The sequence below is a fragment of the Anopheles maculipalpis genome, chromosome 2RL, assembly GCF_943734695.1.
Source record: "Anopheles maculipalpis chromosome 2RL, idAnoMacuDA_375_x, whole genome shotgun sequence".
NCBI classification, from domain to species: Eukaryota; Metazoa; Arthropoda; class Insecta; order Diptera; family Culicidae; genus Anopheles; species Anopheles maculipalpis.
In genome coordinates, this window is record NC_064871.1 from 39,958,181 (window position 1) to 39,985,812 (window position 27,632).

The following is a 27,632-nucleotide window of genomic DNA, read 5'->3' on the forward strand; positions in this document are numbered from 1 at the left end:
CTTTATACTCGCCAGAATACGATGGATATCGTTTTGCTCACCTTAAAGCCACGGTATGTTGGGGGCGATTGGGGACCTCCTTTCGTACTCAAATAATACTACACAAGCACTGCAATCACCTTAGGCTTTCGTCGTCGTATGTTTGCTTACAAATGCACCTCTTTTTTGTGATCACTTTTCACACTGCTCATCGCCAATGCTCGCACTAGTCTTTACACGATTTTACTGATGATACTAGAGCAATCTGGTAACTTAAATAAACTCACACTATACTGCTTCGCAATACCACCGGTGACTACTTCTTCATTACAGTCAGAGCACACTTCATCCCAAGTTCGATATCCTGCGCGAAGAATGTGTGCGTACGTATGTGTGCTTGTTTCCGGGGGGAGGGAAACACTTTGACACCAGCTTGGACGCGCTACGATATTCCCGTGAAAAGCTACGTTTTCACTTGCATCGATCACCACACCTGTATACCAAAGGTGTAGATTAAAGACAGAGAAGTACAGCAGGCCTGCGGAACCTCTTCACTTCTGCGGGATAGTAAACACTTTGCGCAGTTGTACACCAGCCGAATGTAGCGTTTAGTAGCGTTCAACACTTGCTTTACATTATTTTTTCACGCTACCTACTTATGCGGGAGTTAGTTTGCGCGATTATGTTGCCTGATTTCTCGGCACCATCGCCTTGAGAAGAGTTCCGATGTTAAAAAAAGCTGTGTGTCTGCCGTCTGTGTGTGGACGTGATGTGTGGAAAATTGTGGGGGGCGCAAACGCAGTGTGACAGTGACATTTTTGCGCCCAATTAAGATTCAACTGTAATCCGTTTAGCAGATCTTCGCAGACCTGCATTACATTAAGAAACAGGCTAGAAAAGAAAAGATAAAAAATTATTGTATTTGCTAAACCATGTTTGTTTCATTTGATAGTTTCTGTTTACTTCTGAAAACAAAAAAAGGTGTCAACTCAAACCGTAGAAGTGGAATGCACATTGTAAGCTTATCGATTGTATTTATTATGACATTTGCAAGTGTCAACGAGTGCGATTAAATAATAAAAAAAAACAATCGATTACAAAACATGCATTCCGGTTGTTTCTTAGAGCGGTAAAAAAGTATTTACCTATAAAACGGATCGTTTTTCCGTGCCACTGCACAAACCAGTGTTTTGCATTGCCGTCTAGAACATCATGAACTCTTTACAACAAAAGTTTCTGTACTACAGTAAACGAAAATCGTTTCGATACGGTGTTCCGTTTTTGCTACTGATTGTTGGTGGTTCCTTCGGTTTGCAACAATTTGCTCAGCTTAGGTAAGCGAAGCACATAACAAAAAATATATATATATATTCTCGTTAATTTTTCTAGTATTTGTTCCTTTCCATCCACAGGTACACCTTCTCCAAGAAAGGATCACTAACAAGACAGGAAGCCGAAAAGTATGGTATTAATATGAAGAAGAAAGAGGAAGTCACCCTCGAAGGGGAGTACGAAAAGATTAAGGTACTCGATATTGAACATTGGGACAACATACGGGGGCCCCGACCATGGGAAGAAACTACCCCAACTAGTGGGAAGCAGTGAATGTGATTGAAACAAAGTGTTACAACAAAATTGTATTCTCTTGCTAGAAATATGTAAAAAAATATGTGATTTCCATAAAAATACATTTTATTTCCCGCAATTTATTCATCAGCGCTTTATGTTCCGATATTGACCAATAAAATATTTGGCATTATTAATTTGTTCCTTGTTACTACACAGTAATGGCTGGTACTTGCTGTCTTTTGAAGCCTTTTGCTACGCCGCCACAGACAACACTAATAAAAAACGCTAACTGAAAGCATCTTTATCCCGGTGGCAAATGGCAAGATCGGCACATAAGTACGAATAACGCCAGCGTTACGAGTACGGGAGCCAAGTCCAAGCAATAGCCCATCTAATGTAAAAAAGCAAAAAGGCAGCTAGGTAAACGCTGATCAAGCGTACCTGTTTTATTTTGCTTCAAGCAGCAAGCATCGAATGTAGAAGCTAGGAGCGATGGCTCCCCGTGGAATGTGATCCGCATAACAGCGCACTAGACTCAGCAGGTCAAGGGGTGAATTAAAATGTGACAGAGCGACACCAAGCAGATAGTTCCACTGGCGGAACGGAGATTCGATTGCTGTTCCTTCAGCAGCGTGACCGACTATGCCATTAAATGGCGGCGGCGGATTGTCGGGACGAGTGCAAGGTGCATCACATCTCAAGCACATCATCTCGTTCCGTTGATGGTAGCCAATTACTAACTCAAACAGTTTCCTCCAGTGTTCGAGCTGAAACGGAATCTCGCCAGCCGCTCGTTCAAACAGCTCCCGATCGGCCAAATTCCAAACGCATGCCACCACCTTATCTTCCCGCCGATCTTGGATGTAGTAGCGTGTGATTGTCCGCCACAGGTACGGAACTTGCTTTACCATCGCGAAACATTCGTCGTACTCTTTGCGCGACCAGTAGTACTGCATCAGACAGGTTCCGATCTCCTGGTAATGGCATGATGCTGTCGCCTCTAGATAATACCCACACTGCGCACAATGTACCAATCGTGACAAGCATGCCCGATCGTCCGGTTCCGTCGTGTTGCACAGGATGAAACCTCCCTTGATGAATTGCCGCGAATCGGAATCAATTTCCCACAGCAGCTCCGGTTTTAGATAGTTGAAGTATATTCGCATACACTTCACACGTGCATTCGGTTCCTCGTTTTCCTCCATTAGCTGTTCCAACTTGCGCAACAGTCGAACAATCGATTCCGTATCGTAATCGTCAAAAATTTTCGCATAACGGTCGGCAAAGTTAAGATTGCTGATGATTGACGACCGGAAGATAAGGTACAAATTGCGCACCGTGGCATCATCCTCCGACGTTTCGTACCCATCGAGCAGGGAAGTGGAAAATTTCTTTTTACCCTGCATCTGGATGGTCCCGAACGTTTGGCCGGTACGGGTACGCACCAGATCTTCAATTATATCTTCCTCGATGCCGCAATCCAAATCTTCCGGTTCAGCTTCAATTCCAAACTCGGCGAGCAAAGCGTGTCCATTACCGTTGACAAACACGTTCGAACGGCTGGGTTCATAAATCTTCGTTAGATGCAATGTTTTTGGCCGTTCTGGTAGGCCGTTTTGTGTACGCTGCTGCTGCTCGTATCCCATGAACATTTGCTTAATGTTACGCCCATATTTACCCCTTACAACGGACACAAGCGCTTCCTTAATGGTGGCTTCCGTCGACAGTAGTAAGGGACTTTCCTTTCCATCCTTTAGCTGCTTTCCGTTGTTGTTCAGTACGCTGTCCAGTATGTAGACACCTTGCTTTTGCTTGCGTGATTCTAGCTGCATAGGTGACTTGTTGTGCGAACTACGTTCCTCCTGCTGACCAGATGATGTCGAGTGAGGATCTTCTTCACCCTCTATTTCGACCCGCACTTGAAACACTCTATTCTCGCCAGTGAGCAGATAGATCCACTCGTCCACTACCGCCACGTGAGCGATGTCCGTGAACTCATCGGTGCGCAGGACAATTCTCGACTGGAGCGGATCAATTATTAACAGCTGGCAGCGATCGTGTACCAGCAGCAACTGTCGACGAATTGAATAAAGCACCTGAAATGGTACAACCATCATCGTACCAGTGACAGGTTCCGTTGGACCAATCAAATCTAGTTTAGACTCTTGCAGGCATTGCAGTTCCCTACGGTAGCGGCGGTTATCAGCCGCCTGTTTGAACTGATGTGTGCGAATTACATTCCCTTCGAGATCTGCTTCCCACAAACGGCTTCCAGGGCGTGAGCAAAATATTCGAACGTCCTCTTCATCGACAATCATGAGCGGGGGAGAAGGCGTCGTTTTTCCGCCGTAGCTATTCGGTTGTGCAATAACAAAGGATGCACCGTACTGCCCATCTCTTGGTCGGTTACCGATCTGCAAATTGTAAAACAGACACTTGAGATGTAATGAACCGACGGACAATCGATGACTAGCTTGTTACCTGCTTAAACTCTTCTCTTGCTGTATTGCAAAGCACACACTTGGAAAGTGTTGAAACGAGCAACAGATCCTTATAGCGGTCAATTTGTACTATACGGTTTTCGAGCAACAACACCGGATGCAGACTTATGTTAAGAATGTTACGACCCTGCAACGAGACATAGCAAGCGTTTAGGCAATTTTTTTGCGAACTACCGCGCATATTTTTCCGCCGAGTACCATGAACAAGGAGAACTGTATTAGCGAAACAATGCCCCGCGAGTCGCCGCAGTACAGTTCCTTGTCGTCTTCCGTCCAGCAAAAGCTGGTTACATACGCGGACTCGACCAGTTCGAGCGGCTGACCCTCCCGGTCATCGGTGGTTGGCGTTAGTTCCGTGCAAAGGATCTCCTTCACGTGCGGCGGTTCCAGCTCGAGCAGTACACCGATCAAACCGGTCTGGTTGCCGACGGCGATTTGCTTTTCATTGTGCGAAATTGATACCTTCCCGATGGTGCCCAACTGACTAGGAAAGATTGCTAGGAAGGTAGTTGTTACACGGTCGTACAGATAGAGGCTACCAGAATTGGCTCCAAACACGAAGTACTTTGGTGAACAATCGAAGCAGGTAAACTGTTAACAAAAAAAAGTATGTAAGTGAGCAAAAACTATTAATATGCACCAACCAAGTGTGGATATTCATCCGACAGCACCTTAATTCGACTATTGTTTCTAAATGGTTGATTAACGAAGACCGAGAGCTCTGCACGATCGCGCAGTGCGTATTGCTTATTCGTTACATCCATATTGCGCTTGACTTCGGGCGAGAATTCCTTGAACCTGTTCGTTTACAGTGGTAATATTTTGATAAGAACAACCAGCAAACGAAAATGACCATTGGGCGCTCAACCGTGCCGTCGTTGCCAGGCACATGCAATTTTCATCGTTCTCTAATACTATTTCATCTCCTCAATTTTTTCACCTTTTACCGCGCTATAATGCCCCTTGCAAATCGGATTTTCACTTTAAATCATTTTGTCACCAGTCAAGACGAATTGCAAACAAATTGCACCCGAAACAAAAACTGCACGGTTTTACTTCACGCCTTGGCCAGTGTGTGTCTGCGCCATTCGGAAAGAGAGGGCTAGGATAGGTTAAAAGCTAACAAAATGCTCCACCAAAAGCTAGTAAAATTAGCGTCATTGACGGGGAATATCGATTGGGAAGGAAATCAATTTTGTTGAATGTTATGAGCAATGCAAATAATTAAACACGGGCAGGGGAGAAAAAACTCTGCTCGTCCTAAACTGTCAAACTGTAATCATCATTCGCTGAAAAGCGTAGCCAAGTGTCAAATGGAAAGAAAGTGCAACATACAAGGTTTATATGAAAAGGGCAGGGTGTGATGATACTGTTCCCAATTAACTTTATGGATGATACAATATTTTCTTCAAAATCAAAAGCACTTCCATGTCAATAACGCACAAAAAATCATAAACTGATGTACAGGGAGACACTGTTGAAGTAAAATACTTTCTGTTTTGATTTTCTTTAATTCCTTTGTTCCAACTGCTTATCACTTTCTTGTCCATTTTCAGATTTTGCAATCTCCTTTTATACAAAACACCATTATTTACACGAATTTGTCGTTTTAATCGAAAGAATCAAGATTTAAACATAAAATAACGGAAAAGTAACTCAACGTCAATCAGCAGTTGAATTGAAATGTCAAAAAGGTCCGATAGGGCCACCGTTTGTATATGACCCTTGAGCAATAACCTCAACCGGCGCCTATTTTTGCGAAAGGAAGAAGCAGTGTGCAGTTTGTTCACGTTAAAAAAGCCTGTGTAAAAGGAAAAAGAATCTTTATAATCCGCCTATACTCAGACGGACAGCAGTGGACTTACTTTCTTTCCGAGATTCTCGTTAAAGTTAAAGTATTTAATTGTGAAAATAGTCGATTGGAGTGAGGAAGATTTTCTCACACACAGCTGTGTCAATTTGCGTCGTGTCGTCGCGGTGAATGTTCTAGCACGGCTTGATGCTTGCTGCAGTCTACTGAGAAAAAAAACCAAGCCAATCGATTGAAAATGTTCTCCACCAAAAAGGATATTGATCGTCATGTGAAAACCTCTCTCAACAAGTTGCCGGAAAACGAGGTAAAAAAGTCTTGCAGGTAGAAGGGGTCCCTCCGCTGAGGACCTCCCGGAAAGTCTGTTTTTTTCTCTCGTTTTTTTTCTTTTCTTTTACAAGTATTTTTGACACAATATTTGAATAGAAAATGTTACCGAATGCGTTTTTAACTAAATGTACCCCACGAATTGGTGTTAAGCACATCCGTATGAATCGTCATTCTGAAATCGTTGATAAAGTGCAACATAGGAAGGAAGCTTCTCTCTATTTGTCGCATTACCGCGAATTATTACCATTGAGGTTAAGTCGCTGATATGCAAGCTTGCTGTCAATTTGTACACTCGACGGATTGATCGATACATGCGATGAGACGCAGCCAAAATATGCATAAATACTGATTGAATTTAATATTTTCCATTGTTTCTTACGAATCCAGCGCTACCTGCGTGGACTGGCAATAGCGAGGCAATACTTTAAGCTGAATGAATATGCGAGCGCGGAGCACTGGCTGTCCTGTTACCTGTCGGTACAGGAAGATAGTGCCCCGGCACACAAGCTGCTCGGCCAGTGTTACGAGAAACAGAAAAAGTTTGACCGGGCCATCACCTCCTACCAACGGTCGCTCCAGCTCGATTCGAAGCAAACCGGGCTAATTACGGACGTGTGCAAGCTGTTGCTCATGGACGACAACCTCTCGAAGCACTTGTCGAAGGCGAAGCACTGGTGCGATCTGGCCGAATCGGAGCGCATCAATCACGAAGCGGTACTGAACCTGAAGTTGAAGGTAGCGAATAAGGACGCCACCGCAGACAATAAGCTAGTAAAGGACATCATACTGAAGGAAATTTTGGCCCGTCCGTTGGATCCGTTGTTACGCGTACGACTGGTGGACCATTTTCTAGACGAGAAAAAGGTGGACGAAGCGTTCAAGTACTGTTTCGAGCTGGAGATGAAATTTTGCGAACCTTTCATGCAGTCGAACGAGTGGACAAACGGTGTGGCAAACATGCTGTCGAAATACTCTGATTCGCCACCGCCAGGTGATGGGGCGGGACTGCAAAGGCACTGGAACTATTATCTGCTGCAAGCGCTTGTTTTGGACCGGCAGATCCATTTGAATTTACTCGCCGATTCGACAATGGAAACAATCAAGCGAAGCAATCTGAAGGAAATAGCACAGAAATTGTTTAAACTGGACCAAACATTGCAACAGGTGGCGGAGAAAGGTCGTAATGCTGCCCCGCAGAAGCAGATGGCCGAAGCGTATCTGCAACATTATCGGGGTCAGTGGCTCCTGTATTCGGCATCGTTGCTGTTTAAGGGTTCGCAAGATCAGCAGTCCAGTGCTGGCCGGTCGAAGGATGTGAACAAAAAGTGTCTAGCACTGTTACTAATGGCTTACCAGTGCGGTGTTCCGAATCCAGATGAACCATGGCTGAAGCACAGCAGTGAAATGGCACGTAATTTGCTGGGCTTCTGGAACAAGCAGGCGGCATTCCGATGTTGCCAGGCTGGGAGTACGCTGTTGTCCTGTGTGGAAGATGGTGTTGATTTGTCTGTGTTGGCGCAAATACAGAATGTTACGGAAACAAAGGTTTGGACAACGGCGGATGATATAGTAAATCAGGTAAGAAGCGATCAAATATATACGTTCTTAAGGAGTGATGAGTTTTCTAGAGTGCACCCCCGGTTCCGGTCAGGTTACAGGCGGGATGATTCCAGGTCCGATTCCGAATTATTGGAACCGAACGAGGAACCGAACATTCTCGTCGGTTCCAATAGTTCCGGAAGATTCCGACGGTCCCAAATGGTCTCCCCCCAAAACCCAAACCACCCCCCCCCCCCCCCCCCCCCCCCGGGTTGCACCTACCTGTCGAAACTGGTTCCGATTTTTTGGCCGGAACCAGTTCTGCTTTTATGTCAATTTTTCCTATCTCTAATCTTAAGGGTAGTCATTCGTTTTAGTAATATATTTTACCTTGTTTTTAATATCTATCAGATTCGTCAACTCTGCTCGGATCCTGCATGGCGTCAAAATGTATCCCGTGCACTTTATTCGTTCGGCGACATTACATCGAAGGCAGCATCCGGTGCGTATTTCACGAAAGACGGTGTTGCGTTCGGCGAACCACAGTATGTGCTGCCAAAGCGTGAGCAAATCATCATGTACGTAGAGTTCGCTCAATCGCTGTATCCTTCCTCATTGCCGTATCTGGTGTATCTGGGTCTGGCGATCGGGATGGAAAATTTATCCGAATTTCGATGCAAAGCGTTCCCACGGTTGAACTTTTCCACCAACAATCTGGAAAACTGCAACCTGGAAACATTGAACCAGCTCGATATGGATTCGTTCCTGTACTGCTCGATTCTCGTTGCCCATAGCAACCTCGATAGCAAGCGCTTGTCGAACCAGTCGCACCAGGGTCGTCCGGTATTTCTGCCCGCGGCAAATCTTATCCCACTGCTGTGTGAGGATAGTAAGATCGATTGGTGGAGTGCCGCGTACCAGCTGATCAAGAGTAGTACCGCTAAGGATGCGGCGGTTAGTGTGGCCGAACAGCGCCAGCTGCTGCAGCATGGTTTGCAAGCGATTCGAGGCACCGGTGCACCACTATGCGATGTTATCGTGTTGCTGAAGTTGGGCCAGGTGCTGGTACTACGGGCAGGAGGTGTATCAAAGTTGGTCACATCAAAGATCACACCGGAAGAACGACGGTACATCGAGAGCCGCGTTGAATCCGTTTACCGTGCCGGGGTGTTGCTGTGGAAGCTACGTAACGAATCTTCGTACGCTGGTGGCATAGATGGTGAGGGAGGTGGTGGTGGTGGTGGCGGCCGCTACGGTTCCGAAATGTTCTTCAAGTACGGTGGCAAATCGTACGATTGTCAGCAGGAAGTGGCTAAGTTGGCCGAGACGGCCATTACATTTCTGGCAACGGTTTACTTCAAACGCAGTCGGTATGAAGAATTCGCGCAAGACTTTGGCGGCATTCCTTTACCGTTTGCGGCGTACTTTCGTGCGGAAGCGTTTAAAAAGTTGGACGAATCCAACAAAACACCGCTGAAAGCAAAAAAGTTTTACTCTGAGCGTGCGCGTGAATGTATCCGCCAAACACAGCGCTATTTGGAGCTACCGTACGTGGAACGAGACCATCCGCTGAATCACGTGGTGCAGAATGAGATGAAGCGTCTATCGTTCGCAAACGATTCGTTCGATGGGAGTTTGAACACATCGGCCAACGGAGGTGTCGTGGGAACGAGTGCGGACGAAAGCGATCATTTCCAGTCTTTTACATCCTCGATGACGAATGCTGGGATGGGCGCGACAAGTGGAACAGCAGCGGGCGTTTTGCTATCACGCAGCATGACAGAGCGGGATTCGGCGACCGCTGCTGCCGCCTCGATGTGTCTAGCGAAAACGAACGATCTCGAGGCACTGATACGACAGATGATGGAAACACTGACGTTCGTTAAGGAGGATGTACTGGGAATTCGAAACGACGTAGGCGACATGCAGGATCGATTGGTTAAGATCGAGGAAAACATGTTCCGGAAGTCACCGGTGGAAGCGGTGGGTGTAGCTGGAACATCAACGTCGACCCCATTAGTGAATGAATCGTCGGCCACGGTGTCTGCAGCGGCTGCTGCAGCGGCCATGCAAGCCATGAGCGATATGTACATGATGGATGAGTTGCAGGGTACCTCACCGGCCCTAGCATATCAACATGCCGCAGCAGCTGCTCGAACCCCGGTAATGGGCGGCGTTGGGATGGCTCCTCCCCAGCAACCAGCCTATCACAATATGTACGGTACCAATGTGTATCCCAATTACTTACCACCGCCGGGACAGATGGCGGGTCAGTATCAACAGCAGCAGCAAATGCTAACTCCACGCGGTCACCCAATGACAGGAGCGATGGGAGCTTCTCCGATGCACACCAGTGCCGCTTATCATTCGGACAGTCTCCTGATACCGTCCGGTGGATCGCCAGCTGCCGGTGGATATCACCATTTGCCGGCGTTCCAGCAAACTGTTCTACCGACACAATCCGATTCCCAGCTGGTCATGATGCATTCAGGCCCGGTGATGTCCCAAATTACCACGCCCGCCTCAACGGTCACTTCGAAATCGGGAAGCGGCGGCAGTCTTTCGATCGAACAATCGCTGCAGACTCCCGCACTCCTTAGCAGTTGGAACAATACCTACAACAGTAGCAACACCACGTTCAATGCTCCGGCATCCTCGGCGTCCGTGTCAAGTATTGCGTTGTCCACCTATTTGTCCACCAGTGCGGAAACGAAAGGCGGTGCACCGGTAAATGTGGTCATTACTAGCTCAGATCCGTTACCACCACCACCAAGCATTAACAGCTCCACTTTTGCCGCTAGTTCGGGCGTACAACCCACGTACAGCGTTACAATTCCTCCGCAACACATAAAACACAGCAATACGGGTGGCAGCATTGGACAGGGAACGACAGGCAACAACAACACCAGCACACCCAAACCGGAACCAATTCCAGTATCCACCACCGTAAACACAAAGTTCCCGATGCCTTCGATCCAGTTGGCGGCTGGTGATAAGACTACCACCGCCATTGGTGGTCCGCTTTCTACGACCTTCGCACCATCTTTCTTTGCTAACATGGTGTCCCCGGCGAAGAATTCTTCCAGCGTGACCAATCAACTCGAGGAAGATGATGACGATGATGATAAAAACGTTTCGGGTGGTGTCGAGTACGATCCCCGTCCAGACTTCCAACCGATCATACCTTTGCCGGATGAGATTGTGGTGCGTACTGGCGAAGAAGACGAGGAGCAAATGTTCAGCGGACGCTCGAAACTGCTCCGGCTGGTCGACCGGGAATGGAAGGAGCGTGGTTTGGGTGAGCTGAAGATACTGCGATCGAAGGCCGATCCGGCCAAGGTAAGGATCGTGATGCGACGGGAACAGGTGCACAAGATCTGTGCCAATCACTACATCACACCTGAGCTTATCATAAAACCGATGGAAAAGCACAAGGAATGTTACATCTGGGCGGCGATGGACTTTGCCGACGAGGAACCGAAAAAAGAATCGTTCTGTGCCCGGTTTGGTACTGTCGCGTTAGCGAACGAATTCTATCAGACGTTTGTCGCGGCACGGGACGAGGTTGCTCGCTTGCGTGCAGCCGATGGTGGTAATCAGCAGAGCAGTGGCAAGAGCTCAGCTCCACCACCTGCCACGGTCGGTGGTAGCTTTGCGTTTAGCAGCACACCGAAATCATCCAGTACGCCTGTTTCGTCTGCGGTAACAACGGCCCAAACAACAGCAACCGGAGTTGTGAAACCATTTGGAGACTTTACATTCGCAAAAAATTACACACCACCCTCAGTTGTCGCTAAACCGCTAAGCACCCCTACAACAACCGGAACTGCTAGTAACGATGGTAAACCGAGTCCGTTTGCGTCATTCACATTGAAAGCTCAAACAACACCGGCTATCGGCGCTGGGTCTTCCAATCCATTTGGTACTATTTTCGGTGGACTTGGATTCGAGGAGCGCGACTTCATCTGTGCCCACGAAACGACGAACGTAATCGGTCTGAAGCGTCGGGACCAGCAGGCATCTAGTGCGTGGACGGATTGTGAAGTTAGCAGCGGACTGTTACGTCTGCTTACCTCTACGTCAACCATTCGGCTATTGATGCGCAACAGTGACCGGCCCAGCACCATCTATCTGAACCACATCCTTAGCAAGGAAGTGCAGATGAAAGCCGCCGAAAAAAATGCTTGCAGCTGGACTGTCCAGCAAGATGCTACGTATCCTACTGCTAAGGGGCCGCTAACTTTTATGGCAACGTTTAAAACCACTGACGAGCGGGATCGATTCTTATCGGCGGTGCAGAAATTGCTTCCCAATGTATCTGCTGCTAAGACAATCACGACGACTACTGGTTTCGGCGATAAGTTCAAACCAAAGTCGGGAAGCTGGGAATGTCCTGGTTGCTACTTGACCAACAAAGCGGACACTACGAAATGTGTCGCGTGTAATGAGCCGCGCGATCCAACGAAGAAGGACGAACCAAAGCAATCCACTCTTACGGGTGGGCTATTCGGTAATCTTGCCCCACCGAAGGAAGGTGCCAGCAAGTTTACGTTCGGTATGCCTCCATCCTCCGTTACTGTGACGCCGATCACTTTCGGTTCGGTTACACCTGCTACAACGGTGGGTTCGAAAAAATCTTTGGATCTACAGTCTACAAAACCTGCTACATCTACCCCGGCAAAGGGTGGAACCGCTGTCAGCGGTGGTGGCGGTGTTGGATTCGGCGAACAGTTCAAACCGAAACCTGGCTCATGGACTTGCAACGATTGCTATCTTTCCAACGGAGCAGACGCGCTGTACTGTGTGAGCTGCGAAAGTCCGAAAGATCATACGGTTCCGAAGAAAACTGCTGGTGGAGCGTCATCTACCGGTGGTGGATTGCTACTAAAGTCGGACACATCCAAGTTTAGTTTCGCAGCAGGTGGTGGTTTCACCATTGCTGTGGCGTCTACAGCAGCCGCTAATGTCACGACAACAGCAGCAGCATCAGTCGTCAGCTCGATTACAACTGTAACGAGTACGGCGAGCAGCAACCTTTCGCAGCAATCCTTCTTTGGAGGAGGATTTTCTTTCGGCAGCACACTGAAACCGATACAAAACAACAGTTCGGCAGCCAGTGGTACAATCGTTGCTGCCGCAACACCGGAGAAACCCGTTTTCAAATTTGAACTACCAACACCGACCGGTGGTCTTTCGTTTGGCTCGAAGCTAACACCGAACAAGACTGCAAGCAGCAGCAGCATTGGTGGTGATGGACAGACCACTGTCAGCACTTCGTCAGCGATCAGCAAGCTGGATCCACCGGAGAAAGCCACATTTGGTTTTGTGTTCAAGCCAAAATCACCGGGCCGCACGCTAAGTGGGGAAGGTGATGGTGCGGACGATGATGGCGCAACTGGCGAAAACAGTGTGACGGAGGAAGAAAACAATACCTACTTTGCGCCCGTTATTCCGCTACCGGATAAGGTAAGTGTATCTAAGCGTGGAACCTTGATTTTGATTTATAACAATGTTCCTTTTTGTTTGTTCTTTTTGCAAATCTTTGAAAATTTGATTGTATGAAATTGACCTAGTTTAGTAAGATCCTGTTTTTTTTTAATTCTGAAGAACGACTAAGGCGTATAACTGCAATTCTATCTGTTGATGAAAATGATTAACCAGAAAATTGTCCATACCACCAACATACCAACACCAACACACATCTCATCGAATCCGATTGTTTAATTTAATACTCCGTATGCCACCCATTAGTAGCAATTACACTCTGCGAACACCTTTTCATCGAGAGAGTAAATATTTAAATTCTTTCAGAAGACATATTCTTCCATGGTTGCATAAGAAACCCTTTCAGTTAGTTTTTAATCTTGTTCGGGGGTTTTCAAGTTTTTTGCTCAAAATGATCTCTCAAATTCGTAAGCATTGTGTTGACGGTGTGAGGCCACCATTTCATGACCAACTTAAAGGTACAACTATTTTTAATAATACGGGGCAAGCCTTCATACTGAAAATAAATTTAAAAAAAATTTAATTATTCCAATCGGATCGTTCGGCTATCAGATGTTCAAATATTGTAAATCTGCTGTTTTCTAATTATTATTTTCCAGGTCGAAGTAAAAACTGGCGAGGAAGACGAGCACGTGCTGTACACACATCGTGCTAAACTTTATCGTTTTATCAGCTCCGAATGGAAGGAACGTGGCATTGGTGATGTAAAGATCCTGAAGCACAAGGAGACTGGAAAGCTAAGGTAATTCACGATCCTCTCGAACCGCACATCTTATTCCAGATTGGTTCTGACACCTTTTCTTTTCCCTTTAGAGTGGTAATGCGGCGCGAGCAGGTGCTTAAAATTTGTCTCAATCACGCTCTTACTGATGACATCTGTTACACGAAGAAGGACGACAAATCTTGGCAGTTTGTGGCTAATGACTTCTCCGAGGGTAATTTTGAAATCATGAACTTCTGTTTGCGGTTCAAATCGTCCGATATTGCGCAAGACTTCCGTGACGCGATTACGGATGCGTTAAGCGGAAAATTGAACAGCTCGATGGTGGACGAGACGAAGGATGAGACGAAAATTACATCCCCAGGCCACAACGATACCACCATCACGTCCACCAGTTCGCCGATAGGTGCGTTAAACTTCTCCAAATTAAGCGACATTTCACTCAACGATCGAGAAACGGCACAGAAACTGAAGCTGCCGGATAACTTTTTCGAAACCACCGCTACAACCACACCATGTGCCGGTTGTCGTGGTTGCGATTCGGATACTTTCGTGTTTCCAACCGTTGAAGGGAAACAGTCCGCGACGGAATCCGACGGTGATGATCAGCCCCTGCCTATAGATATTAAGAGCGTAAAACCGTTGCCACCTGTGGCGCCGCAGAGTAGCTTACCGAACAAAGTGCTATTTGGTGGAGCCCAGACCGCAAACATATTTGGTGGAGATAATGCAGCAAAAGTAAGCGCAACACCGGCGGCCCCCATACCGGGTTTGTTCTCGGGATTATCGTTTAAGGTACCAGCGGGCACTGGTAGCAGTGTGGGACCCGCCAGTACGACAAGCACTTTCCTATCAGCGGAAAAAAAATCATCAGCATCGCCTTTCATGTCTGCCACTTCAATTTTCGGTGGTGTGCAGCCATCCTCCACAGCGGAGCAAACGGCAACGAGTGGTACGAATGCTAAGTTTGCTTTTGGAAGTAAGTTAATCAAGTTCTTCGGTGATCAATGTTCTCTTTTTGACTAACTTTCGGCTGACTTTATCAACTCTCTATATAGGTTCAGTTGCGATTGGATCGGCAGCTTCTGGCGGTTCGATCTTCTCTGCATCGCTTAATACAACACCGAAAACATCGTTTGTTGCGCCAGCGGGATCACCTGGTGCACAGGTAACATCTACCACGGTTGATAACAGCAAAACCACCACCAACACGGTCGTGGCTGCTGCAAAACAGACCAACACGAGCAGCCCACTGTTGCAGCCCGCATCCCTAACAACGCCACCTTCCGGCAAAATGGCTGAAGGGGCAGGAAAATTCTTTGGATCATCAGTCGGAGGCTTTGGCAGCAGCGGTGGTTTCGGTTCTACCGGTAGTACGAATATGTTCTCGGGAGGAAACATTTTTGGTGGTACGAGTACGAAAACAGCTACCAGTGCTACCGCAACGCCACCAAGCAGTGCAGTTGGTAGTACACCAGCACCAACTACTACTATCAGCAATTCCCTTTTCGGAAGTGTTGCCTTCGGCGATGCTGGTAAACCTTCCATTTTTGGCGGTGCAAGTGGCTTTACTTTTGGTAGTTTAGCTAAGCAATCTACCACAGTAACAACCAGCAGCAATAGCGTCTCCTCCACCAATAACAGCGATGCTCCTTCGTTGTTCAAAATGGACGATAGTGTAAGCTTTGCGACACTGGCTAGCAGCAATAGTCCTGCATTTAGCAACACACTCAAGCAAACAGAGGATGGTACCAAATCTGCCGGAGGCTTCGTAGGATTAACGGTGAAGGAGGATTTCTTTTCTCGCTCGGCCTCAGCTAAACTAAACAACAGTACAGATGGCGCCGGGGCTAATAATACTGAGCCAACCAATGGTAATAGGGATGAGATGGGAGCAATGGGCGGTGAGGATGGCACGGTTGCCGCTGGTGGAGAGGAAAATTATGATCCGTACTACGCCCCTGTCATACAGTTGCCAGATGAGATCGAAGTGCGTACGGGTGAGGAGGAGGAAACAAAACTGTTTGGCGAACGTGCCAAACTATTCCGTTACGATGCGACCACAAAGGAATGGAAAGAAAGAGGCAAGTTTGATTAAGTTAATAGAAAGGATTTGAATTTTGTTAACGTATATATATATTTCTTTTTTTGAACAGGTGTCGGAGAACTAAAGATTCTACACCATCCAGTAAGGAACACTTATCGGTTACTGTTACGACGTGAACAAATTTTCAAGCTCGTCCTGAACCACGCCATCACAGCGGACCTTTCCATTACTCCGATGAACAACTCCGACAAGGCATTCGTTTGGGGCGCCATGAATCATGCCGAGGCACCGGGCCAGCTGGAACAGTTGGCTGCCCGCTTCAAGAACGAAGGCATTGCGTCCGAGTTCCGCAGCACATTGGAACGGTGCCAAGAGAAATTGCGTGCCAGGCCAGATCTGGAGCCAGATCAAGATTAATAACAAATGTTACGGTGTAAAACCTCCCTATTATGAGGCCATCCGGTAAATTGATCAACCAGACACAGATATTATGTTGTGCGTTTTCCATTACTTCTACTCGTAATTATCTTTTCTTTTGAATTAATGTTATGTGTTTATGAAGCAAGGTTTAGAGTGTCCGGAAAATCGTTGTTCTCTGTGTCACATAATGCACGACTGGACTGTTCAAATTTAGCATTGGAAGTAGTTTTTGGGCATAATCACTGTTACATTGTATTCCTTAGTGACTCCGATAATCCTTTGCATAGATTGTGTTATACGTACGAGCAAAAAAGAACAAAATAAACTTCAAATAAATCGGACATTACTACATGTAGAGAGAAAAAAATGGACATTTTGTATTTACTTGAAGCAGATGTAGATAATTTGATCGAATCACATCCTTGATTACGAGACCTAAATCCTCACTCCAACCGGCTTCTAACTTATTGAAGGGAGGGTGACGTGATTTTCAATTTAACCGAAAAATTGGTTCGAAAAAGGGTCTTTTTTAGACGCCAAAAGTGATAGATATGTCCGAATTCTCCTGTATGGGATGTTGATTCTCGGCTTTTCGACGAACAATACGCGAAATCGAGGCGAATGGTTTTGCTAATTCCTGCGCGCCACACGACACACACATGCGAATCGGTTCGTTGTCAAGGAAATGTCAAAACATACCAACACAAGCAAACACATCGGCCATGCTTTCACGCACACATCATCATCGGTCGAAAGCAACGCTCGAGTGAGCGGTTTTTGGTCTGATTCTGTGTGTTATAGCTATAGCACCAACACCACTATACCGCGGCGTAGTTCGATGGATAAAGCTAGCAAGCAGCAGTATATCGCATTATTTTACTTCATTCCGTCGTGTGCAACACTATTGGCGTGTGCTAAACTTGCTTACGTCCTCTAGAAACGCGCTGGCTTGTGTGGAACGGTGTAATTTTCTTGCCCAATAAGTTCACTGTATTCTACCAGCAGAGACAGCAGCCAGAACCGGCTCTCGGTAGCTCTTCGTGTCGTATCCACGGGTAGGTGGCTGGTTACCATTTTTTTGCTTTGACATTGTTCTCTGTTTTAGCGTGCCAGATTTTCTCCCCTGATATCTCCCTATTACTGAAATGCTACAGCAGGTTCGGGCTACATTAGCACGTCTTGCGGATGTTCTTCATTAGAGGGAAGAGTAGGAAGCTCTGGCATTGTTGTCTGGCATCGTCCTAAAGAGGAGCGTACATTGGGTTTTTGTACGCTAAAGAAACGAACGAGAAATTTTCTGACCGCTTTACTATGGGGGGACATTCTGTGTTATACGAGCGAATCAGTCTGGCTGGTTGTGTCCGCAGTCTGCTAGTAGTTGTTGTAATCGTATTGTACAAGTGTAACAGTAATGTCCGCCACTCGAATTGCGTGAATAATAGTATTTTTATGTCTTTCTTTTAGGGTGTCCTCGAGCGCAGGGTGTAAATGCTGCATGTTTCGCACGCTGTAAGAACGAAGAAGAAGCGAGGCTAAAAAAATCGCCAAGTAATAGCAGTGGTTCGGCCCACATTCACGACCATTTCGTCGGTGCCATCCTGCATTTCTATAGAAGCGTATGCTGTTGGGTAAGTGTGTATGGGTAAAGATCTTTTTTTTATATAAAGATGATCGTGCGTACTTCACGCAGGTGTTGTAACTCGGCCTGATATTTATCGACGTTTCGTGGAAGTCAAGTAAATAATTTCTGCGGGTTTCATACAAACGTACCGCATGACGTCTGTTTCGTTTTATTTTATAAAGAGCAAACTATTGTGCGATTATAGTTGAGTGACTATTTAGAGATAAAGCGTTTGTTTTTGTTCTTTTTGGCGGTATATTGTTTGTGACAAATTTTTTCTGTTCGTGTCATACTCCCACATTGCTTCTTGCTTTAAGGAGCCTTCTTAATTCTAGTCTAAGATTGGTTTCGATTGGAAATGTTATCGAACTCTGCACTTTATCCTTCATTGCCAGATAGCTAATTCAAACGCATTTTGTGGGCGTGCGTATGCATGCTTAATGGGAGACGCATACACACAAAACTACACTGAGCGAAATAAGAATAACATTACCGTGCTTTCTACACAATACCTTCAAAATGCATGAACCGGCGTAGCTTGTTTAAGTTAAGAGCGTTAGTTCAATCTGTCTTGAACCATTGTGTGGAGATTTTTGCGGATCATTCAAATTTAAGCCGACATTTTTTTTTTCGAAAATTGATGCGGAACAAAAATTGCTTCTTTTGACTAATAGATAGCTGGAACTAATATTCTAAATTTAAAAAGGCAAAATCAGTTCAATATTTTGTAAGAAATAATCAAAAAAACATGTTGGTGCTATTCTCATTTCGCTCAGTGTATTTAATATAAAGCACATACACCACTTTCAAATGATAAGCGCACTCTTTTTTATGTAATTTAATGACGGAGCAATCCAACATGTATGGCACCCCCAAGTCGTTTAGCTAAATTAGAAAACATATATATTCGTGTAATAGAGATTTTTAACTTCTCCTTTCTTTGTTTTCAGTGAGCAAAAGGCCAGCCGGAGTAAAACAACCGTTCCATTATTATTAAACAAGTTAACTTTTCTTGTAATCAGAAATCAACTTCCCCCCGCCGGGCATGTCGTCCAGAAGTGGAAAAAAGAAATTAGTTGCAGCAGCCGCATTACCTCTGTCCGTCTCAATTGCTGCTAATTCTGCAACATCACAGACACCTACCGCTGGTATCAAGCTGGTGATAGGTAAGAATAGAATTGTAAGCGTTCCTTCGACAAAATCTCAACCGATAGTGGTGCAAAGGCAGTCGCAAGTCGTTGATGGTCGAAATGCAGCATCATTAAGCCAACCGCAAACCAATGCAGGCAGTTTAAGGTTTACAGGTTCTAATAATGCCGGCGACAATGCTACACTTTCGTATAAAACAGTAACCGGAACTCACAAGATATGTTTGAACAAAAATATTCCGGTAACCTCCAGCGCAGATAGTCACGGCACAAGTGGCGAGATGCGTGTAAAAGTTACGGGCGAAGATGTGAACCGTAACGGTCAATCTATACTGGGCGGTGGTGGACAGTTGAAGCAAGTACAGCTGGTCAACAGTGTGCTGGGGAGACGAATGTCAATAAATCGGCGGTTTTCACCTGCTCCTACAACACAGGAACCTGATAGTAATAAAGGACAGAAAACTGTTACATTGTACAACACGACCGTCAGACCGGCAGACGGGCATAGCTTGTTGAAACATCAAATAACATCAAACGATGCGATCAAATCACCACAACCTGCATCGACGGTTTCAACGGCAGCAGCAACTTTATCCACCGTGCCCGTAGTGGCTAGTGCTAGCAATCTTGTGCCAGTCAGTAGTAGCAATCCACAGTCTCGGCCAGCAAGTATTGTTGTAGCTGTGTCTTCCACTTCTAATGCACAGTTTAACCAAGGCCAAGGCACTGTGTCTTCTAGCGTTAATCCGGTAAACGGAAAAGATGAAAGTACAGCGACGTCTGCCCGAAAGTCAGCACCGATCGAGTCAGTGAAAAATGTGGCTGAAAAAGTAGCCGTTACAGTTACAGCTACACAAACGAATCTAATAAGCGGCGCTGGTAGAGTTGAATCAGCTGCTACCATGGCAACAGCCGAAGAAGGGAATGATGTACAACAGCAGCCCACGACAGCACCAGTCACGACCATTGCTAAAGTGTTTGTTGATGAGCCAACAACCCTCGACGCAGTAGTGTTGGGTGACGAAATCGCTTCGAAACCATCGCGCGAGATGAAATCGCTGCAAGTAATGCAGGCAAAGTCGAAAGTTCTGTCCGAGTACATTACGGATACCAGCAGCAAAGGTAAATTGCGCAAACGTTGTTCAGATAGCATTGTGGATGCAGCAGTCGTGGGGACCGTACGTGCGGGCGTAACACCACCACGAGCAAAGTTGTTGACGCCACCACGGAAACGGAAACGAAGGGGATCAGCGGATGATACTCCCGATAACAGCAAAGAATTGGCAACCGACGATAGTCACAAGTTGGAAGATGTAGTAAACAAACAGCCGGCAACAAGAGTCCGTAAAATACGCTCCACAAAATCAGAATATAAGCTGCTAAAGCGGGATCGAAATGTGGACAGCTTCAGAGGCGGAGCAAAATTTTTCTTAAGCAGCTTGAATCTGCAACACGAAACCAATGATCAATCGTTTCCTGGAGAACCACCTAAGGTAAGCGAGACGAAGGTGTAAAGGTGTTCACCCTCCGTGCAATAGGTTTACCTCAGCGTTCTTTTTTCTGTTTCTTTTAGCCTGGATGGGACCGTTTTTGTTGGCGTTGTAAAATGTGTGATCCGGACTTGGGATGTAGTAGTTGTATACGAAGTTATCACAAATATTGCGTTCGTTACATAACGGAAGATCCGAATTGGAGCTGCACGGAATGTAAAATGATAACCAATAGAACTATCGACATCGAATCGTTTGTCGAATGTCTTGGATATTCAGTAAAGATACTATCATCGCATGCTGATTGGGTAAGTTTTGAGTAACACATAATTATAGATTTGTATTAATTTTCGCGTTTCGTGATAGCATTCGAACATCAGAATCAGTATTTTTATTTACGCATAGTAGGATACTAAGATATGAATATCTGATTAGGAGTTGAAAACAGAAGTAAAAGATTTTTTCTAGAAGCATGGTGATATTTTACACACATACCCATACAGATAGTATACTTTGATTGAAATTGCCAATATTAGTGCTCGTCTTCACGAGATCTTTTTCTGTCGCATAGCAACGCATCGCATAGCAACGCGTAGCGGAAGTTGGGGCGAGTATGCTACGTTAACCAATGTATGCTGAAACTTACTTAAACTTGGTTCTAAAATGCTGAATTTGCTTTGATTGTCATTTCACGCTTATTTTTCATTAATTATAAATTAAAAAAAAAAAGCGAAAATAATCGTTTCATGAAAGTTTTGTACATATTTAAAAAGAGGTGATATTTTTGCAATATTGGGTCAAGAGTGCCTTCCATATGGCGGAAGACGGCCATCTAGATAAAATCATCAAAAATGATATAAAAGTGGAATATCAAATCAAGTCATTATTATATGCTAGGGATAAATGTGGTGCATCAATTCCTCCTTTTTTTGGGGTTTGCAAATAATGTTATAACCATTAAACATACCTTTTTATTGGCATTAGGATGTGCCGCTTTGAGTTTCTAGCATTTGACGTGTGTTATCGGTGCAACTTCGTGTTCTAAGGCGGTTCGAGTCCCACCGAAATGCTCCTTTCGGGTATGGGTTACTCCATTCCAGCATTGAGATCTCATTGCTGTAAGAAACAATTTTTTACGTTTTTTATAGCTCAACTTTCATCAAAATCAGTGCGAAAAGTGTGCAGAAATCTTGCTCCTAATAGAATAGTGTGATCCTTTTGCCTCAAAAATTATTTTATATTTAAATTTGGATTTTTTGTTGCGGAAAAACTATTATTTTTGAGTTGTCTTAACGTGATTATTTTTACATCAACTTTATCATGTAATTCATAGGTTTTTATATCTTGTTTCTTTGTGTTTGCAGTGCTTATTTCAATTGATTTAGATATTATAAAGCTCGCGGGAAATGGGCGATTTCAAAAATAGAATTTCAGGTTCTAATGAGTGGTTGTAAAATTTTCTCACTTTGGAATCGCTTTTTGAGAAGCTGGCACGTACACACATTGGCAATGGAAAAAAGCTGTAATCGGAATTTTGTGATTTTTTGGCAGTTTCGCATAGATTTCAACATTATGAAATTTCCCGTGGCCCGGGGCATTAATTACACAGGGATTACACACAATTTGGTTGATCAGCAGAAAACAGATGATAAATGTGAGAAAGGTTGACTATTGTTAATGAAATTTGCTATACTATAGATAGTCACAGGTACGAACGATTAAGAACATTCACTTGGTCGTCTAATTAAATTTTTACTGAAAAATATACTACGTGGTTCACTTGACCCTATGGCACACTTGCCCCAACTTCCGCAATAGCATTTTATTACTCTGGCAAGATGCCATGGGCTATTCTCTAGTTTTTATGCTGCTTGCTTTATGCAAATAAACCCAGACGAGACAAGGATTGAAGCTTCAAATAGACATGAAGTATTGTATAGCACTTTTCGTTAGAAATACGTAATCCAAGATATTATGTTTTATATTACAGAGACATTTTTTTCATCCTATCAACAAATCGCTTATGCCACATTACGACAAGTACATAACCCGACATATGGATCTAGTTGTACTGAATGAAAAATACGAGCAGAACGCATACAAGTCTCCGGAAGCGTTTATGGACGACGTAGGTTGGATAGTACACAATATGTCTATCTATCCTGGTAAGTAGTTTTTACTGTGGACCTTTAACTAGACCACATTATCAGTCTGATTCAATTTGAATGATCCTGGCAACATTCTTTTGCAGATAACTTGAACATACTGAAAAAGGCACGGCTTTTGCATAAGCGAGCTAAACAAGAAATGGATGAAATGGATCCATGTTACGAATGCTACAAGAATGACAACACACTAGCAGAAGATAGGTTCCGGGAGCCGTGTTCGAAGCCGCATCTATTAGTGTGGGCTAAGATGAAGGGGTATCCCTACTGGCCCGGCAAACTTATGGCGATTAATGCCAACAATCAGGCATTTGTACGATATTTCGGTACACACGACCGTTCCTGGATATCGGTTAAAGAATGCTACCTGTTTTCCCAGCGCGATCTTAACCCTCACAAACAAAACCTGAAGATCAGGTTGGCATTGTATGCCATTAGCGTGGAAGAAGTTACACATCATATTGCCCAGTTGCGCGAACAATTCACCACGTTCAACTATGGTTCGTTCAAGGAGGCTGTAGATCCATCACGGTTTGAAGAGCACCAACGTACTATGTTTCCGGGCGCGTTTCTCAAGAATGTGAAAGTTACGATAAAAAGAAGTGAAGGGGAAATGGTTGCCGTTGCTTCTGCTGTCAGTGATGAAACTGAATCACAAATAGCACTGGCTAAAACTAAAACCAGTGAAGAAGAAATGGAAACAACTCAGGGTCAGACTCCCGTCACTGTAGCACCTGCAACTAAGGCACTAACTGCAAGTCCTCCAAAGCGCATGACACGTCGTATGTCACGTTTTATGAAAGCGACAGAAGAACTAACCAGTTCGCAGACGAATGCGGAAAGCACGCAGGACTTGGTGGCACCGTCCAATGCATCTCTTCGGACAAAGTCGAATAACGATAAATCGGCTGAAAATAAGCAAACGTCTGATGTGACGGCTGAAAGTGACAAGGAGGCCACACATGCTGTTGATACGGACTGTAATCCTAAAAATTTATCCCTATTACTTCGACGCGGTTCACAGTCATGGGAAACAGAGCCTCTTTCCAAGCGTGGAAAGCATTTAGCCGTGAAAAGCACAGTAGTGAGCGCAGTTCCAAAAGCAATAACAATGACATTAAAAGCAGTTTCAAAGGCAAAAGAGACGCAAGAGACTTTAGTCGATCCTGATGCTGAGAAAGTAAATGTGTCACCAAATGTGCAGACCGAAAAATCTGTTTCACTGATCGTAGATCCTACTGGAGCGAAATCATCAACAACGGATTCGGAAGTAGAGGATACGCAAAAAAAGAAGGTTGTAGAGACAATCGCAGAAAATTTTATTCTAGCGCCAAATGCTCTGATGGAAAACCCTGTTTTAGCGAGCGTAGCTCTTACAAAAACGAAAGTGACGGTTTCAACGGCTAATGAGACGGTACAAACAGTAGTCACGGGTGCAATCGAGCCGGTTGCTGGAAAGATCACATGTGTTTCATCAAACTCTATGCTTGAAAACAATCCACCTTCCGTAACGGTAAATAAAATGGCAGTTGCAGATGCTGGGACCCATAATGTCCCACTGCATTCGCCAAAACATGCTTCAAACGAGGAACAAATTTCGCATACTCATGCTCATACGACCGTGGTCAATAGTTCGGTCGTTACGGTTATGGCAACAAAACTATCGGTCAATCCGCTGTTGTCAAAGACTGTTGTTAATACGTCATCCTTCTGTACAACAACAGCAACTTCCTTTTCGGAAACCGCTTCGAAAGCAGCCAATACGACGAGCACAATTAATACAACACCTACATCATCTAATGGGATCTCCATCAAACAAGAAATAGTTCCTGACGATGAAGTAAATGTTGTAGAATGTCCAAAAGATGTACCAGCTGTACAAAGAGGGGAACCAGTCCGTAACGGTAATTCCACGTCATCGGTATCATCGGATGTGACCAAGAGACAAGATATAGTTCCACCAGTTAGTACGGTTAATGTGTTAAAGCCTGTGCAGCAAACACCACCGGCAGTGTTGCCTATTAGTAGCACTACCATCGCCATGGTTACAAGTAATCAGCGGGCTAGAAAGTCGTTTCCGGGTGGTGCATCCAACGCCACCAAGCATGCATCAGCAAAACAAGCTACATCGTTGGTACACAATGTTACGCTTCCGGCATCAATAGCTGTACCGTTGGCATCACCATTGCTACAACAAACAGCTACCGTGTCGATCCCGAAGGAACTCGTTACTACTTCTCCTGAGGTTTCCTTAATTCCTTGTACAGATAATCGCAAAAGTGTTAGCAATGAGATTTCGAACGATACTGATGATGTACTGATTATCGAGGAAGAAATCAGCCCAGTCTCCGTACCATCCAAAGCTAAGAAAATCGGTGGGCTGCCTCCGCCACTGTTACCAAGACCACCAGAAACATCACTGTCCCTACCTTCCGACGATGACAGTATGATGGAATTAAATCGCACGATGCAATTATTTGATGACAGTTCGAACAGGGTAAATATGCTACATCCTTAAAATAATCTCTATTTCTGTACTAATTGTGAATTTTGTATCTTTTTGACAGGTCCTCGATCATATCCGCACAGTAATGGAAGACTTATTGAAAGATATGTCCGGAAACGGATCATCGTTGGCGGAGTTGGCTGCACTCAAATTAAATCACGAACGGCAACAAGAACTTTGGCTTCGTGAGAAGGAAAAGCAACAGAACGCGTTCGACAGTCGACTGGCAGAGTTGCGCAATTCGCTCGAGCAAGAAAAACTCCGAGCTCTGAATGAGCAGCGACAACAGTTACTGCGCGACAAGCAGCGCGCAGTGCAAAGCGCAAAAATGAAGCAATGGTGCAAGAAATGTCTCAGCGAAGCGCACTACTATTGCTGTTGGAACACTTCGTACTGCAGTATCGAATGCCAGAAGAAACATTGGACGGAGCATCACAATGATTGTACGCAGGATCATGCAAAAAGTTCTCGCTCCGTTCACTGTAGTTCACCGGATACAAATTCGGTGGTTTCTTCTGATGGCAATAGTAGCAGTAACGCCACCAAAGCCCCTATACGTAATCGTTCTTGTTTGCAGGTCTCGACTGTTCCCTCAGTTGGTGGTGGTGATACGAACAATCTGCTTAGTAAGAGATCTCCGAGCAATAGAGTGTTCCCTAGTGATATAACTTCCACAAGCACTCCGCTACCAAATCCTTCGGTACGCTTTATTCCCGGCACGTTGGCTGGCAGTGTAAGCTACAAAACGCCGGTAATACAGTCGGTGCACGGACGGGACGGAATGATTATAAATATACCGTCACATTCGCCACAGAATGGTAGCAATGTCACCTTAGGTGTAACTACGAACGTGACTACAAGTACACCGCAACAACTGATGCAGAAAAGAGCGGCTGCACGCGACAAATCGAACCAACTTACTCAGCAAAAAGCGGACAGTCGCAAGAAGGTAAGTAATTTGTTTTAAAATCATAGTAAACAAGAGTTTTCAGTTACACAATCGAAAAGCTCTGTAGTAGTGATGAGAAAAACGACTGTTTTCAAGGAATTAATTCAATCATACTTACTCCCTGCTGGCGAGGCGGTTCCTAACTCAAAACTAAACTACTGAGCGGGGGGGTTGCGGCGGGAATACCTCCTTCAACGACGTTACGAATCTCATAATAGCTGTGCCAACTCGAACCTCAAAATAGTTTTCGAAACTCTCCATTGATTCGCATCCTAAAAGAGTTTTAAAAAATGTTTGCGATTCGAATTCCAAAAGAGTTTAAACACTCTTTGCATTTCGAATTCTCTGGCGACTATTAACTCCTTGGGAGTGAGGTTGATAATAACGATTCCGAAAATAGTTCAAAACTCTTTATTATTCGAATCCCTCTGGCGGCTTTTAACTGCTTGGATGTGAGTTTGATAATAGCGATTTATATCATTCACATATTTTTACTCAGTAAGCACAACACTATTCTGTAGTAATCGTTTTCCATCGCAATATATTAAATGCCATTTTGACGAACAATTGTTCCTTAAGGATTATTTTTATACTCTGCCATTCATAGGGATATTCACCGCGTAACACGTATGACATTACGTCGACACCTTACCAGAGCACAAACAACCTGCTAACATCGTCTCCCTCAACAAGCATACCATCGGCAGCGTCCACCTATGCCACAGTGATGCACGCAGATGCTGTTACTGTTAGCGGTGTGTCACCTAGCGTTTGGAATCAGATGGCAATACTACAATCGTCCGGTAGTCGTCAGTTGCATTCTGGCAGTTCATTCGTAACAGCAGGTGGTGCCTCTGTAGCTGTTGCTTTAGATGGGACCGAGAAAGGATATTTGCCGGTTGAATTGGGATTCAGACAAACCCATCCAACCGTTACTTCGCTTGCGCAGCATAAAAAAATGGTACAACAGCAACCGTCATCACCATACATGCGACATCAACAATGACTGTCCGCTGGGAAACGATAGGTGGATATAGGAGCACGGGAATGTAATTTCAAATAATAATTTTCATGTTGGCAATCTTACATTGACGAGTTATGTATTGTAATAATTACTTATTAGTTTGTAAAACTCATATTTTCATCGTACAATGAAACATTTTTCTTATAAAACTACTCCATCAATAGAAATACTTTGAATGCTTTGATGTTTTGAAATTTACTGTACATACAATATAATATTTCATGTAGATATCTACATGAAATAACAATATCGAAAATTTAAAAAATGGAAATATTTACCGGGGAAGCTTTGTCTTTTGTAGATAATAA

The 27,632-nt window shown here is 44.8% G+C and overlaps 7 protein-coding genes across 11 annotated transcripts in view; 4 read left to right on the forward strand and 3 right to left on the reverse strand.

Annotated features, from left to right (window-relative positions):
* The window catches only part of LOC126557269 (ATP-dependent Clp protease ATP-binding subunit clpX-like, mitochondrial), a 399,590-nt gene that overhangs the window by 180,713 nt on the left and 191,245 nt on the right, over positions 1–27,632 (forward strand). The window lies entirely within an intron of this gene.
* Positions 1–27,632, reverse strand: part of LOC126559393 (60S ribosomal protein L32) — a 173,357-nt gene that overhangs the window by 55,195 nt on the left and 90,530 nt on the right. The window contains exon 1 of one of the 2 annotated variants that reach the window (XM_050215544.1): positions 22,045–22,055. The exons of the other annotated variant lie outside the window; for it this stretch is intronic. The gene's annotated coding sequence lies outside the window, so the exon portion shown is untranslated. Of the gene's footprint in view, positions 1–22,044; positions 22,056–27,632 lie in introns of those variants that run through there. 2 annotated transcript variants of the gene reach the window in all.
* The window catches only part of LOC126558330 (actin-related protein 1), a 309,926-nt gene that overhangs the window by 14,359 nt on the left and 267,935 nt on the right, over positions 1–27,632 (reverse strand). The window lies entirely within an intron of this gene.
* The window catches only part of LOC126559498 (cytochrome c oxidase assembly protein COX16 homolog, mitochondrial), a 163,800-nt gene continuing 137,330 nt past the window's right edge, over positions 1,163–27,632 (forward strand). The window contains exons 1-2 of the mRNA XM_050215666.1: positions 1,163–1,313; positions 1,392–1,586. Coding sequence (XP_050071623.1) covers positions 1,192–1,313; positions 1,392–1,584 — 315 coding nt within the window. The 5' untranslated portion in view covers positions 1,163–1,191 and the 3' untranslated portion in view covers positions 1,585–1,586. The remainder of the gene's footprint in view (positions 1,314–1,391; positions 1,587–27,632) is intronic.
* Positions 1,964–4,842, reverse strand: LOC126557064 (BLOC-2 complex member HPS5 homolog). Its single transcript, XM_050212712.1, has 4 exons — positions 4,721–4,842; positions 4,248–4,640; positions 4,030–4,176; positions 1,964–3,962 (listed from the first exon to the last, which is right to left on the reverse strand). Exons 1-4 carry the CDS (start codon positions 4,811–4,813, stop codon positions 1,995–1,997), a joined length of 2,601 nt encoding a protein of 866 aa, XP_050068669.1. The 5' UTR covers positions 4,814–4,842; the 3' UTR covers positions 1,964–1,994.
* Positions 5,950–16,429, forward strand: LOC126559619 (E3 SUMO-protein ligase RanBP2). The gene is made up of 7 exons (XM_050215789.1): positions 5,950–6,166; positions 6,577–7,767; positions 8,140–13,194; positions 13,833–13,975; positions 14,047–14,933; positions 15,013–16,038; positions 16,111–16,429. Exons 1-7 carry the CDS (start codon positions 6,098–6,100, stop codon positions 16,416–16,418), a joined length of 8,679 nt encoding a protein of 2,892 aa, XP_050071746.1. The 5' UTR covers positions 5,950–6,097; the 3' UTR covers positions 16,419–16,429.
* LOC126567120 (protein kinase C-binding protein 1) lies at positions 19,088–27,306 on the forward strand. Its single transcript, XM_050223353.1, has 6 exons — positions 19,088–20,683; positions 20,764–20,988; positions 22,671–22,845; positions 22,932–25,342; positions 25,413–26,300; positions 26,908–27,306. Exons 1-6 carry the CDS (start codon positions 19,088–19,090, stop codon positions 27,304–27,306), a joined length of 5,694 nt encoding a protein of 1,897 aa, XP_050079310.1.